This window comes from Cetorhinus maximus, chromosome 27 (assembly GCF_964194155.1).
Source record: "Cetorhinus maximus chromosome 27, sCetMax3.hap1.1, whole genome shotgun sequence".
Classification (NCBI taxonomy): domain Eukaryota; kingdom Metazoa; phylum Chordata; class Chondrichthyes; order Lamniformes; family Cetorhinidae; genus Cetorhinus; species Cetorhinus maximus.
Genome location: NC_135905.1, coordinates 27,171,556 through 27,186,934, shown reverse-complemented (window position 1 = coordinate 27,186,934; position 15,379 = coordinate 27,171,556). Strand labels below are relative to the sequence as shown.

The following is a 15,379-nucleotide window of genomic DNA, read 5'->3' as shown; positions in this document are numbered from 1 at the left end:
CCCAATTTCCCCAAACCTTTGGCCATTTGTCCTGACATCGCTTTTATGTAGCTCAGTGTCAAACGCTGGCTGCTTCTGCTGCGAGTGAAGTGCGGTTGGATATTTTACCATGTTACTATTTTACTATAAACATGAGTTGTTGATTGGAAACTCTGCTGTGGCTGCTCCCTGTAATAGGCTTCATCAATCAGCACTGCATCTCCTAATCCAACCAATCACACAGCAATCAACTTCAGGCATAAGCAGTGATCCTCAGGCACTATTTCTGTTGTAGGTAACCTGGTGTTTGCTGGGTGATGACAGAAGTTAAAAAGTTTTACTAATGCGATGTTTTTTTTTAAAACGTAGGATTGTCATTACGATGAGCAAACACGCCACTCCTCACTTAGTTATTGCCCTAATATGAAGAGTTGCAGCAAGATTCACAGGGCAATCCAATGAAGGTGTCCATTATCATTAGGAGTAAAGGATCAGAATGAAACCTGAGGGGCGTACAGCATCAGGCCTGGTGATGGGAGTGTAATAATCCATCAGTGGCTGCTCACAGACCGAGGTCACGGGCTGTACTGTGAGAGCAGGGGTCAGAGGTGGGAGAAGCCCCAATTGGAGACCAGGGGCTTCCTCACAGGGAGCGATGATTAGTCGCTTCAGCTACGCCGATAGATTGGAGAAGTTGGGGCTGTTCTCCCCAGAGAAAAGAAAGAGGTGATTTGATGGAGGTATTCCAAAATCCTGAGGGGTCTGGGCAGAGTGGATAGGGAGAAACTGTTCCCGCTGGCGGAAGGATTGAGAATGAGAGGGCACAGGTTTAAGGTAATTGGCAAAAGAGCAATGGAGACAGGAGGAGAAGCTTTTCGCGCGGCAAGTGGTTAGGATCTGGAATGTGCTGCCGGAGAGGGTGGTGGAGGCAGGTTCAATCGAGGCATTCAAGAGGGAATTGGATTGTTATCTGAAAAGGAAGGATGTGCAGGGTTACGGGTAGAAGGCGGGGGAGTGGCACTAGGTAAGTTGCTCATTCGGAGAGTCGGTGCCGACACGATGGGCTGTGCTGTAACAATCCCATAAGGACAGGAAACTAAGTGGAACTGAGCATTACCCCTCCCTGCCCTGCAGTAACCTCCAAGGTGGGCAGTTCATCAAGATGGGCCTCCGTGTCTGCCTTCAGTATTGTGCGGGAAAGGGGAGAGACACAGCAGAGGGAGAGGGGAACATTCATTCACAAGACAGGGTTGGATAAAGAAACCATTCCTGATTTTGTCTTTCTGGGATTTGAGCCCTATTTTCCCAGTTCAGCCAGCCAGATGTGGTGACAGGGCATCGCTTTGATATCTCTGACCAGGCAGCAATGCCTCAAGGCTGCACGGAATTGTCAGCCGAGATTTAAGCAGGGTTGAGCCCCTTTCTGAGCTAAGAAAGGAGGAATGATGGCGAGCGAGGGAAACTGGCACACTTGTGACGTGAGGACAATAGATAATTGCGCCAAATTAAAAACAGAAAATGCTGGAGGTGCTCAGCAGGTTAAGCAGCATCTGTGGAGAGAGAAACAGAGTTGGCATTTCAGATCAAGGACCTCTCTTCCTCCCTGGGGGGTTACCATTGATCAGAAACTGCATTGGAGGAACCATATAAATACCGTGTCTACAAGAGCAGGCCAGAGGCTGGGAATTCTGCAGGAAATGATTCACCTCCTGCCTCTCCAAAGCCTGTCCACCATCTATAAGGCAGAAGCATTGAAGGGGAGATGGTGATGTAGTGGTAGTGTCGCTGGTCTAGTAATCTAGAGACCCAGGAGATGTGGGTTCAAACCACCATAGCAGCTGGTGCAATTTGAATTCAATTAATAAATCTGAAATTGAAAATTAGTCTCAGTAATGGGGACCACGACAGCTATCATTGATCGTCATAAAAACCCATCTGGTTTGCTAATGCCCTTTAGGGAAGGGAATCTGCCAAACTTACCTGGTCTGGCCTACATGTGACTCCAGGCCCACAGCAATGGGACGCCCTATCTGAGAAGACGCTGAAATCAGGTCCCCTGGGAACTTTCTAAAGGCCATTGTACACGTTCTTGACGAGGACTAATTCACAGGGTCATTGGGAAAAGGCTGGGGTGTGGGACTAAATCGGACAGCTCTTTCAAAGAGCCAGCACGGGCACGACAGGCCAAATGGCCTCCCTCCTGTTCTGTAAGATGCTATGGTTCTAAGTGAGATCCGTCGACCCAGTTATTTAGGCGTGGGTTACAGACATGATGAATATGGGGTTAAAAAGCGGATTCACTGACCGATCATTTGCTTCACTCGCTCCTGCACACAACAAGCACAGAATAACGCTTAGGGCTAGTTCAGTGATTAGGGGCAGGGCCAAGTCATTCAACTTAAATACAAGCATTATGCAAACGTGTTTCACTTGCAGCCCAAGTTTGAGTTCGAGAGACACAGTGCTTCAATCTCCCTTTCCCCAGTGATGTTTAAGAAAGGGTTTCTCAGCTGCCCCGTTCCACTGGATCACTATTGGATTGTGCAGAGACTTCCGGCACCGTCAGTGAAATGGCCTCGCATCCCTAGGGATGGGCAACAAATGCTGGCAATCCACAAGTGAATAAAAAAAAAAGAAAATGATTATCAGGCTGCAGGATTCTGGCCGTCAGTGGGTGGGTTAGCTTTTTAAAAATTCTTTCACCGGGATGTGGGCCTCGCTGATAAGGCCTGGATTTGCTGCCCATCTCTAGTTGTCCTTGAACTGAGTGACTTTGCTCGGCCATTTCAGAGGGCAGTTAAGAGTCAACACCATCGCTGTGGGTCTGGAGTCACATGTAAGCCAGACCGGGTAAGGACGGCCGATTTCCCTCCGTAAAGGACATTGGTGAACCAGTTGGGTTTTTACAACAATCGAAGATAGTTTCATGGTCACCATTACTGAGACGAGTTTCATATTCCAGATTTAATAATTGAATTAAAATTCCACCAGCTGCTTTGAGCCCGTGTCCCCAGGGCATAAGTCTGGGCCTGTAGCTCAGGGAGGTACCACTCGCCACCACCACCACCCACTTGTTGTGTTCTTACCTCCCAGGCTGCCTGGTGAGTCTGTGTCTTGAATTTAATGGTCCAGTCTGATCCACAGACCTCTGCACAGTGAGGCATACTGAGGACAACCGGCTGACACAACAGCATGCCTGTTGGGCCACAGGTCACCATGGGACTCAGGACTGTCTGCGAACCTTCCGATGGGGGTCTTTGGAAAAAAAGAATAAGAGAATGCCCGTTAATCAGTCGTTGTGACAGCAACAAGAGCCCCCAGTCTTATCTTGCCCCTGAAATAGCTTAATAGTTTAAATACGTTCACCTACAGGTGACTGCAGCTGATGACGGTGGGCAAAATGAGCCTGACTGCAACACAGCCCCTCCTCAGGAGCCAGCGATACCAGGTCAGCTGGAGGGAGTGTTTAGAATGTGGAACTCACTACGGTAGGAAATGGTTGGGGCAGGTAGCTTTGGTACTTTCCAAAAGGAAGCTAGACAAAAATACTTGAGGGGAAAAGGTATATGGAAAGGCTGAGTAGATGGGTTGCCAAGAAACCCCGAGTATAAACTCCAGTATAGATCAGTGGGGTTGAATGTGTTCTTGCTGTTGTAAAAGAGCCACCAACCTGTTGTTTTAGGTTGGGTAACGATTCCGCTAAAATAATGGACAGCGGAGCGTTACACAGATGTGTTATGTGTCAGCCCACTGATAGCTACCATGAACTTGAGAGGGGGAAATCGCTTCCTAATGGATGTTGCCACAAGGGGGCAGCAATGTCATTTTCAGAAGGAGCTACGGAAAATCAGCTGACAACTTTATAATGAAATCTGTCAATGGAGCTGTATTTACAAATGCAGCTCATTTATACCGGGGTTCAGTGTGACATAGGCATATGTCACCCTGACTATCATACAGATGGGATGCACACGCTGAGCGTTAAGGCTCTGGAACGCACTATCTGAGAAGACGCTGAAATCAGGTCCCCTGGGAACTTTCTAAAGGCCATTGTACACGTTCTTGAAGAGGACTAATTCACAGGGTCATTGGGAAAAGGCTGGGGTGTGGGACTAAATCGGACAGCTCTTTCAAAGAGCCAGCACAGGCACGACAGGCCAAATGGCCTCCCTCCTGTTCTGTAAGGTGCTATGGTTCTAAGTGAGATCCAGTTGTTATTTAGGCGTGGGTTACAGACATGATGAATATGGGGTTAAAAACCGGATTCACTGACAGGTCATTTGCTTCACTTGCTCCTGCACACAACAAGCACAGAATAACGCTTAGGGCTAGTTCAGTGATTAGGGGCAGGGCCAAGTCATTCAACTTAAATACAAGCATTATGCAAACGTGTTTCACTTGCAGCCCAAGTTTGAGTTCGAGAGACACAGTGCTTCAATCTCCCTTTCCCCAGTGATGTTTAAGAAAGGGTTTCTCAGCTGCCTCATTCCACTGGGTCACCATGTGTTCCTACACATAAGGTGCTATAAAAATACAAATTTAGTTATTGGCACTGGGTGTGTGAAGGTTCAGGTAATAGTAATAAGGTTGCACTTGTAAAACTTGAACTGTTTAATGTTGGTTTCCCTGCACGAGAAACCGGGCCCTCAAATGGATGGTCAAGTTACAGATTGAACTGGGAAGGGAGGCACAGGCATAAATATTTGAGGAGAAACCCAACTTTCAAGGTTTCTTTCACACATCAGGGTGCAACAGATGCACCTCCACAAAACCCCATTACCAAGGACAAAGGAAGGGGGAGTTTCTGACCGTCGAATAAAACTTCAGGTAATCTGCCAGAAATCCTAACAGCTAAGTTCTGCACTCCTCTCTGTCCATTAGCAGACAAGAAATCTTCTCCAGTGGCTTTTAATGCTTTCTGAATTATTGGGTTTCTTGATGATGGGAACCTTCCCAATCCACGACCTCTACCATCTAGATGGGCATGGGCAGCGGACGCATGGGAACACCTTCAAGTTCCCCTCCAAGTCACAAGCCTGACCCAAAACTATATCGTTGTCCTTCCAACCAGGCATCAAATTAGCAAAGCAGATGTTCACAGCTAAATCATATTTTAGCCTGAAGTCTACATGTACAGGCAATATATATAGAAAAGTGACTATCCAAACCAGCTAAGTAAACCTACAAAAGACAACAGTGGTACGATGGGTCAAAATCCTGGGACTCCCTCCCTAACAGCACCCCAAGTGGACTGCAGCGGCTCAAGATGGCGGCTCAACACCGCAGTCCCAAGGCAATTAAGGATGGACAATCAATGCTGGTCTTGCCAGCAAAACCCACATCGCAAGAATTAATGAAGAAAAAGTCACAGTTACTTGGCATCTCTCCGACTGACCAAGCCATCAGGTGAAGAGTCCTCACTTTTTTGGAACAACATCTCTCCAGGTAAGGCAGCGAGGGAGTGCATTAGGAGGCCACTGTTACTTCTCCCTTCTCGTGCTCTTATAGTCCAGAGATTTAAGAGAACAGAGGCTATGGGTAAGTCACCGAGAGTCAAGCTCCTGGTGTGTGACAAAATTCCTCCCAAGATTCTGACCCTTTCCTGTAGCGCAAAAATAAAGCAGGCTTCCTCTGTGGCTCCTGGCACTAACACTAATGCCTTTAAGACAGAAGATTATGGGCTCAAATCCCACTCCAAAGACTTGAACATGAAAAGCTAGCTTGGTGTTTGGGGGAGTACTAAGGGAATGCTGTATTGTCAGAGATGCTGTCTTTCAGAGGAGTGGTTAAACTGAGCCCCTCACCCCCCCTCTGCTCTCTCATGTAAAAGATCCCATGCATGACATCATTTCAACGAAGAACAGGGGAGTTCTCCCTAGTGTCTTGACCAATATTTATCCCTCAATCAACATGATTGAAAAAAACAGATTATCTGGTCATTAACACATTGTTGATTGTGGGAACTTGCTGTGCCCAGATTGGCTGTTGCGTTTCCTACATTACAGCAGTAGCTGTATTTCAAAGGTACTTTGGTGGCTGCAAGAATTGCTTTGGGAAGTCCTTAAGCCAATGAAAGGTGTTATATAATTTCTCTTTTCTATGAGATCTCATTTCTTCAATGCCAGTTCTGCCACTTCTGGAGGACAGAGATGTACTAATAGAAGTCTTAGACAGTGTGCTGTGACTTAACCTGGTCCAAGCTCTGCCACAATATGCTGTGTTCTTGATGATGAGCAGGTGAAGACACGTTAGGAATCATTCTGCACATTAATAAACTCACTGTCCTATTTCTGCAGAACAAGGATGGGAACAAGGAAAGAGAACTTGTGCTGGAATAATTCCTTTCTGGTTGACTTTCTGCCAGTCCATCGTTTCTATTCTGCATTTAGCTGGATGGAAGCTGCTTGTCTTAAGAATTATGGAAGGCATGTTCATCGAAGGCAATTTCAGGCACTGCGCAATTTCCCATTGCAAGCGCAGGCTCCCGCTAAGTGCAGAATTAAGGTGCAATCAGAGCAGGTATGAAAATTGCACTGCATCCAACTTATTCTCTTTCTTCCTACCCTCACAAAACATTCCTGACTGAGAATATTGAGTCCACTGTGTTCTCTGACTAAATCCAGGTAATGAAAAACTTTTTCTAATGAAGAATATACAGGCTAAAGAAAATCATTCTGGTTTATTCAAGAAACGGTACGCATGGAGGTGCAGGTGAGGCCAAGAGGTTGGAAGCCACCAAAATATATATGTGATCTGACAGTTGCCTTGTTCCTGTTACACGATCCTTTTGGGCTCCAGAACAATTGTGGGGCAAATTTAATTATGTGAAGCTCCTGTAATGTCCCCTGGGACCCAAAGAGTACGCTGAGATCTACATCCAAATATGGTAGGCTCCTGCCACGTAGGGATCCATGGTAGGTGCAGGATTCACCCCTAGAGATCTGCACTGCACCGAATAGCAGAGCAAAAATTGTCGGTGATCTTACTTACACAAAAACTTTAAAATTCTTCTATCAAGTTTCTCTCTCTTGCTACTTTTAATAGGTTAATTATCTAGTTAAGTTGTGTGGTTTTGTGCTAAGTGAGTTAACTATTTTTTTTAAATGGGGGAGGGGGAACTGTTATAAGCGTTGGGCATTATTACCACGAACAGAAATTTTGTCCAGAAAAGAAGCAATTTTATGAAGTTGTGTCCTTGCACGCTACTTTCTCTCTGTTAATTTTAACAGACAGAAAATCTAAGCCAGAATATTTGCGATCTCTTGAGTGGTGCAGCTGTCACATGGAACCCACAAAATAGATGCTTAGGAATTGGCTTTAAGACCAACGAACTATAGGCAGGTAGAACATGTAAATGCCGCATGCATTAAGAACATGTAACTGTCATGTAGATTAGAACACATAGAATTGAACAAACACCTGATGCATCATTGTAATGTTTTTAAGGAAGGAGGAATATTAACACTGATATTTATTTTTCGGACTTTTTAAAATGGGGATCCAGCAGGGATTTGGTTGGGGTGGTGTGTGTTGCGGGGGGTAGGAGGAGGAGGAGGAGGTGGGGAAGATGGGAGTGAATGTCCATGATGAGTTGAATGACCTTCCTCCCAACTACCACACCGTCTTATCGTTTGCTCGCGATAGTAAAATAATCCAAGAGAACAGTTGGGTTTTCTCAATCACTCAGCAGGTTGTGTCCACATCAACTCTCTGATGATCCTTTCTTCGAAGAATTACGAATGCAGGTTCCCCTATATTTTGTTTCACCCATACAAACCTTGAAACCTTTTCAAAAATGACCAAATTTTGCAATCCAATTGTGGTGCAAAAACAGACCCTTTTACAGCAATCACCTGATTTTCATCATTGGATCAGAGAACCATAATTTCTCTGCACCACATACTTTCGGTACAAATTAATCTGAAAAGAGATTAATGTTGGAATTTGAAAAGATGATTTTTATGAGCCGTGCTAAATGGTTTCGAACTTCCGATTGATAAAGTTCAGTATGAATATTCCCTTGCACATCATTTTTACCCGGGCAACGAACCTATTTTTATTTTTAGTTCTGAACTGTACATCACTGTGATGCCCTGATTAAATGATATGGGCCCCACCAGCTCTGAAGCTGCAAGAGATGCTGAGTTTGTAGTTGGGTTGATTATAGTTGCCATGTAAATGTAGCGTAGATTCACGTTGGGAAGTGTGTTACTTACAAGGTATTCTCCCTCTTGTTTATGATCAGGTACATTTCGTAGAACTTGCCCTGCGGAATTGCGCCCTGTGGTACCAATAAGCTGACTCCTGTTTGGAACAAGAAAGCAAAGATTGGCAATCGCGAAGAACAGTTAAGAAAGGTTAGAAAATATTCTGGTGTACGGTGTAAGTGGGTAACACTCTCATCCTTGGAGCAAAACATGGGGCGAGGCGGTGGCATAGTGGGTATTGTCACTGGACTAGTTTTCCAGAGACCCGGATTTGAATTCCACCATGACACCAATAAAAATCTGGACCACGACAACTATCATTGATTGTCGTAAAAACCCATCGGGTTCGCTAATGTCCCTTAGGGAAGGAAATCTGCTGTCCTTACCTGGTCTGGCCTACATGTGACTCCAGACCCCCTCTGGGTGCAAATCCTACCTATTGAGTACATGTCGGCCCAGGCCGACACGCCCGGTGCAGTACTGAGAGAGTGCTGCATTGCCAGGTGAGATGTTAAACCGAGGCCCCATCTGCCTTCTCAAGTGGATGTAAAGGATCCCACGGCATTGTTTTGGCCAATAATTATCTCTCAACCAAAGTAACTAAAACAAATTATCTAGTGGTTAGTTTCATTGCTGTTTGCGGGAGCTTGCTGTGCACAAATTGGCTGTCATGTTACTTCATGGGTTGTAAAGTGCTTTGGGTCATCCTGAGGCCAGGAAGGGCGCTATATAAATGCAAGCTTTCTTTTCAATGTTTCAAAATGCACTTTAAGTATTTTTGATTCAGTGGTACTTTAGCTGCCTGTGTCATGGTCATGTGAAAGGAGTGCGGGATTCAAGACTTTATACAGATAGAGACAAACAGACAAATTAGATATAGTCATTTGGATGGAATAGTTTGCAATATTAAGGCAATAGCTGGCTGGAATATTTGCATTCCTCAATGATACTCATGAACAGGTTAACAGTGTCTTTGAGAGTAATTATTGCTCAGAGATCCTAGCAGTTTTCCAAAGGGCTTTATATAAATGTGCATCAAACTGCTGGAGGCATTCTTAATCTCTAGTAATCTTGACATTTAGAGATTGCTAATGCCAAGAGTAATGAAAGCTGTTTGACAGTATAACAGAAATGGAAGGTTGGTTTCCAGTTAATGGAATTGGCAGGTGACATTTATCATAAATATAAATTTCATATCTTGTGGTATTGTTGACATTTTCCGCTTTGAGGTTTGTTTTAATCTATGAAGATGTTAGCACAGGAACAGAAGATTACATCTCACTCAGCACAGAAAACAGGAAACGACAGTGAACTGGAAAATAATTGATCTTGGGTCCAGGCCAGCGAGTTGTCTCTCTTTGTCTGAAGGAAGACAGGTGTGAGTATGAAATAAGTTCCTGATCGCTACGTAAACAAGGAAGGGCCTGAAATTTGCATGGTTGAGTGTTGCTGGGAGGTTTAGCGTAATCTAAATACTGTAGTCACACTAAAGCATCTCATCAGTCTGTCCCCAGTATATTGTGTCAGCAGCTGTCTGTGACCCAGAGTTTACTGATGGCCGGGAGCCAGACGTTCTTAAATGAAAGGATCATGTTACTGTAGAACATCATTTTTACTAAATCTATCAGTAAGACTGCAGTCATGCGTTGAAACCTATCCACCCTTTCCCAGGCACACACCAGTCAAATACACCTGAATTGCTTCTGCCAGGCGCGGTATGATTGTGACTGACAGAAATGCCCAAGAACAAGGTGAGAATCAACACTGAAGCACGAAGCCAGGCTTCGGCACAACCACCAACAACAGCTTTGTCCTTCGGTCAATAGCTAACGAGCAGGACAATGTCTGGTCAGGCTGCATTCGATCCAGCGCTGCAGAGGTTAACCCTGAGACGATGGACTGAACGAACAGGGACCAGAACTCCAAATTGGTCTTGGGCTTTTAGGCCTGTTTAATTTCAGATGGGCAAGGGGGAAGGGCATACATTTGGATTCTAAAGCATGATGGGAAGAAACAGATGCTCTGTTACCAGCTTGGCTCAGTGTGTAAAACTCCCATTCCAGAATCAGGTAGGCTATAAAGAAGGGTTTGCATTTACATAGCCTCTTTTGCCTCAAACAGCTTTGAAGCGCTTTTGAAGTGTAGTCACTGATGTAATGTACGGAAACGCAGCAACCAATTTATGCACAGCAAGCTCCCATCAACGGCTGAGGGAATTGAGCATATAGTCTGCTTTAGTGACGCATTGAGGAAGAAATATTAACCAGGAGACCAGGAAAACTTCCCAGTGCTTCAAATGGTGCCACGAGAATTTTCACATCCACCTAAGAGGGGAACTCGGTTTGAGATTGCATTCGAAAATTTGCACCTCCGACAGTGCAGCACAGGGCTTCTCACAGGCCTGGAAAGAGAACGATATAAATACCAGCAACAACAACCTGCATTTATACATCGCCTTTGAGGCCGGTTCATTTTAGGGGAATAATGTGAGTTGCAGGATGGTAACCTACGTACGAACATACAAATTATGAGCAGGAGAAGGCCATTCGGCCCCTCAAGCCTGTTCTGCCATTTGATAAGATTATGGCTGATCTGATTGTGGTGTCAACTCCACTTTCCTGTCTACGCCCAGACCCTTTGACTACCTTGTCAGTCAAAAATCTATCTACCCTTGTCTTAAATATATTCAATGACCCAGCCTCCTCCACTCTCTAAGGAAGAGAATTCCACAGACTAACGACCCTCCGAAAGTTAAAATGTCTCCTCATCTCCATCTTAAATGGGAGACCCCTTATTTTTAAACTGTATCCCCTTGTTCTAATCTCTTCAAAGAGGTAAACATCCTCTCAGCATCCACTCTGTCTAACTTCACCTCTCACTCTTCTAAACTCCAATGGATGCAAGCCAAACTTGCCAATCCCTCCTCATAAGATAACCTCTTCATCGCTGGAATCAGTCAAGTGAACCTCCTCTGAACTGCTTCTAATGTCATCACATCCTGACTCAAATAAAGAGGCCAAAACTGTACAGTGTGCTGAATAATACTGGCGATGGGGGGTGGGGTGGGGTGGATGACTCGTCCCTCCCCTCCCCCTCCTCCCCCCTCCTCCAAAGTCAGCACGGAGACGACACGCTCCAAGTCGACCCGCCCCACAGCCTGGGGCCAAGAGGGTCTTCCGCCCCCTCACGGAGGTGGAAGTCCCACCCTCTGGAGCTGCCAGCCAATCATATTGGCCAGCAGCGCCAAGAGCATGTTAGTGGCAGCTGCCGGGACTGCAGGGGAAGGAAGAAGGGCCATGGATCCCCGGAACAGGTAAGTCCGGGGTCTTGGACGGGGCGGGGGGGATTTCGGTAGATCAGGGAGGGGGGCAGGGTGGGGAGGGGAGGGGTGGATTTAAGGCTGTAGGCTGGTAGGAAGGAAGAGGGTTTTGCTCTTGCGGTGGGGGGGAGGGGGAAGGGGTGTTGTCCTGCGATCGGCAAGAGGGAGTCCCTGAAGAGTGAACCCCCACTTTCCTCCCTCCCTTTGAAGAACTTATTAAACAGATCGGTCGGCCCGCTCCTGCCCAGCTCCCCACACCAAACCTTTTATGGTGTGGGCAGTGAGTTATCAGGGTCAATTGGCTTAATAACAAGGCTAATTGACCCATGGTTACTTACTTGAATTTGTGGGTGTATTGCTGATGTTGGCACCCACCCTCCCCCTTATTATGGGGGTGAGCACGGGGTGGGCAGGAAGGACACCCGCTTTATTTTACATGCCCCCCCCTTCGCCCAAAATGCCCCCAGCAGGGCCATGTAAAATACAGCCCAGTACTCCAGATGTGGTCTTACCAATGATTGCAGCAAAACTTCCCTCCTCTTATATTCCATTCCCCTTGCAATGAACAACATTGCATTTGCCTGCTTAATCACTTGCTGTACCCGCATATTAACTTCTTGTGATCTATGTACCGGCACACCCAGGTCCTCCTGTACCTCGGGGTTCTGCAATCTCTCCCAATTTCAATAACGTGCTGATTTTCTATTCTTCCTGCCAAATTGGAAAAGTTCACATTTTCCCACATTATACTCCATCTGCTAACTTTTTTGCCCACTCATTTAACCTGTCTAAATCCCTCTTGTAGAATCTTATGTCTGGTTCACTAATGTCCTTTAGGGAAGGAAATCTGCTATCCTCGCCTGGTCTGGCCTACATCTCCCAGAGTCTTTCTTTTTCACTGGAATGTGTCTTTGATGAACATTATGAAATATCTCCTTAAATGTCTGCCAGTGCATCTCTACTGACCTACTCCTTAGCCTATTTTCCCAGTTCACTTTAGCCAGCTCTGTCTTCATACCCTTGTAATTGCCTTTATTTAAGGTTAAAGTCTTAGACCCACACTTCTCACCATCAAACCGAATATGAAATTCTATCATGTTAGGATCACTGTTGCCTTGAGGCTTCTTTACTGTGAGGTCATTAATTAAGCCTGCCTCATTGTACACTACCAGGTTTAGAATAGCCTGCTCTCTGGTTGGCTCTAAGAAATGGTCCTGAAAACACTCTATGAACTCATCTTCCAGGCTACCTTTGTCTCACTGATCTGTCCAATCAAAATGTAGATTAAAATCATCTATGATAATGGCAGTCTCTTTCTTACAAGCCCCCGTTATTTCTTCATACATACCCCGTCCTACAGTGTAGTTACTGTTCAGAGGCCTATAAACTGCTCTCACAATTGACTTTTTCCCTTTGCTATTTCTTATCTCGACCCCAGCTGATTCTACATCTTGATTTTTAGAACCAAGGTCATCCCTCATTATTGTACCAATGTCATCCTCAATTAACAGAACAATCCCACCACCTTTTCCTAACTTCCTGGTCCTTCCAAAATGTTAAGTACCCTTAAATATTCAGGTCCCAGCATTGGTCACCTTGCAGCCACCTCTCCGATCATACATATTTATTTCTATTTGAGCTGACAATTCATCTATTTTATTGTGAATGCTACGGGCATTCAGATATCGGCCTTTACTATTTTTTGCAAACTCTGGCCTTATCTGCTGGTGCATTTTTAAGTTTGTACGGTCTGTCCCTTCCTGCCATTCTCTGATTACCGTTACCCTTATTGCTCTCTTGCCTTGTCCTTTTCCTCTAATTTACCACATCTTCCCTCATGTGATCTCTCGTCCCAGTATTTATTTAAAGCCTTTCTACTGCCCCTCTAATCTAATTGAAGCAGATTCAATAGTACATAATCAAATAATACGAGTGAAAATCCTTATCAGGAAAGTACACAAATAGACTGGGCTATAAATGTGACTGGATTTCAATGGAGATTGGGCAGGGTATTCTGCGTGACTGTCCAAGGTGAATTTGTAGGTTAATGTGCTTTTAATGTGACATTCCGCTTTACGATATTTTTAGACTGGTTTTAGCACATTTATTCAAAGTGCTGAAAGGAGTTTAATGTGGAAACATTAAACACCATCATCGATAAGGAAATATATCTCTGTAGGCTTGGATATACTTTCAGCTCAAGATTCAGAACATTGGCTTATTTTCTCCCCTCTTTCTCTAGCCTCACAACACTGTGTGACCACTGCTATCCTGGGGGAGATCAACCAAGACTTCACAGAGCAGCGAACACCTAATGTTTGAGACTTGGTTTGACTGGGTACAGGATGACAAAGGTGCATTTACTAGCACTGAGCCTCTACAGTGGCCCCTGGATGTTCAGACACAGGAGTGTAACAGCAAAACCCAATGGTCTCTTGGGGATGCTCAGATTAGGGACACTTCTTTGGACACATGACACAAACAGGGGGGTTGTGTTTGGAAAAAGAGATAATGCAATGCAAGGCAAAACACCTGGAAAATGTGCACCAGGAACATCCAAGGTGACATGGATGGGTGATATCAGAATGTGGACTGGCCTCTCGATGGGACAAGCAGTGAGGGCAGCAGGAAACAGAAATCAGGGGAGGAAGATTGTTTATCGTGCAGCTAACCATCAGAACAAGGGCGGATGGAAGACAAGATTAAACTTTGTAAAAACCTCTCCCCAACTGCAGAAAATCACAAACTCAACAATATGAATGTCACTCTGGATGTGAGAGTTGGGGTGGGCAGGTGCCAACACAGCACACAAACAGGCCATTCAGCCCAACTAGTCCATGCTGGGTTGATGCTCCACTCGAACCTCTTCCCATCTTTTTAGTCTTAAATCAGCATAATCCTGCCCGGGAACTGACCAGAAACGCCCAGGAACTTTGATGATGCAGCAAACAATGGAAACAAAATACCCGGGACTGATTCCCAGGTTGTAATTTCCTCTCAAGACGACATTGGCAAACCTTTTCATCTTGAATCTGATGCCATCAAGGTGCCTTGATTAAAATGCTGTCAGGAATCTATCAGTGAAGCGCAGGTGAAATAGTTAGCAGCAGCACTGAGGGATAGGTTGAGCGTGTTAAGCATTCATAGAATCATGGAATAATGAAGCATAGAAGGAGGTCGTTCGGCCTATTGAGTTTGCGCCGGCTGTTTGGAAGGAGCAATCCAGTCAGTCTCACTTCCCTACTCTTTTCCCATAGCCCTGCGATTTCTTTTCTCTTTTAAATATTTATCCAATTTCCTTTTGAAAGTTACTATTGAATCAGTTTCCACCATCGTAATCAGGCAGGCATTCCAAATCCTAAGCACTTGTTGGCAAGAAAATCTTTCCCTTCGTTGCTTTTGGTTCTTTTACCAATCACCTTAAATCTGAGCCCTCCGACTGTCGACAATGTGCCCTCTAAGCTGCAGAGCCGTGTGGCTGTGCAATAATCCAGAAGCCCCTGCGCAGGCCTTGCACGAGGCAGCCCCTTTAAAGTAACATGCGGACACGCTAAAAACTTCAAAGGGGCCACACACTTAATGAAGCCACCCGTGCACTCAAAAAAAGAATTACAGAGAATACCAAATCTCCTCTTAGCCTTCTTGGTTCTAGAGGGGACAACCTCAGTCTATCCACGTGACTGTAATCCTTGGAATCATTCTGATAAATCGCTTATTCAAAGCCTTCATATCTTTCCCAAGGTGTGGTGCCCAGAAACAGTATTCCAGCTCGAGTGAACTAGTGTTTTCCTGGCTCTTCTACTCTATGTTTTCTATTTCTAAATCTTTAATTAACTGCTTTGTGAACCTGCTCTGCCATCTTCAAAGATGTGTG

At 45.2% G+C, this 15,379-nt stretch overlaps 1 protein-coding gene across 1 annotated transcript in view; it reads right to left on the bottom strand.

The window, feature by feature from the left end:
• The window catches only part of unc5b (unc-5 netrin receptor B), a 230,595-nt gene that overhangs the window by 16,061 nt on the left and 199,155 nt on the right, over positions 1-15,379 (bottom strand). The window contains exons 11-12 of the mRNA XM_078530937.1: positions 8,196-8,283; positions 3,066-3,234 (exon numbers count right to left, since the gene is read on the bottom strand). Coding sequence (XP_078387063.1) covers positions 3,066-3,234; positions 8,196-8,283 — 257 coding nt within the window. The remainder of the gene's footprint in view (positions 1-3,065; positions 3,235-8,195; positions 8,284-15,379) is intronic.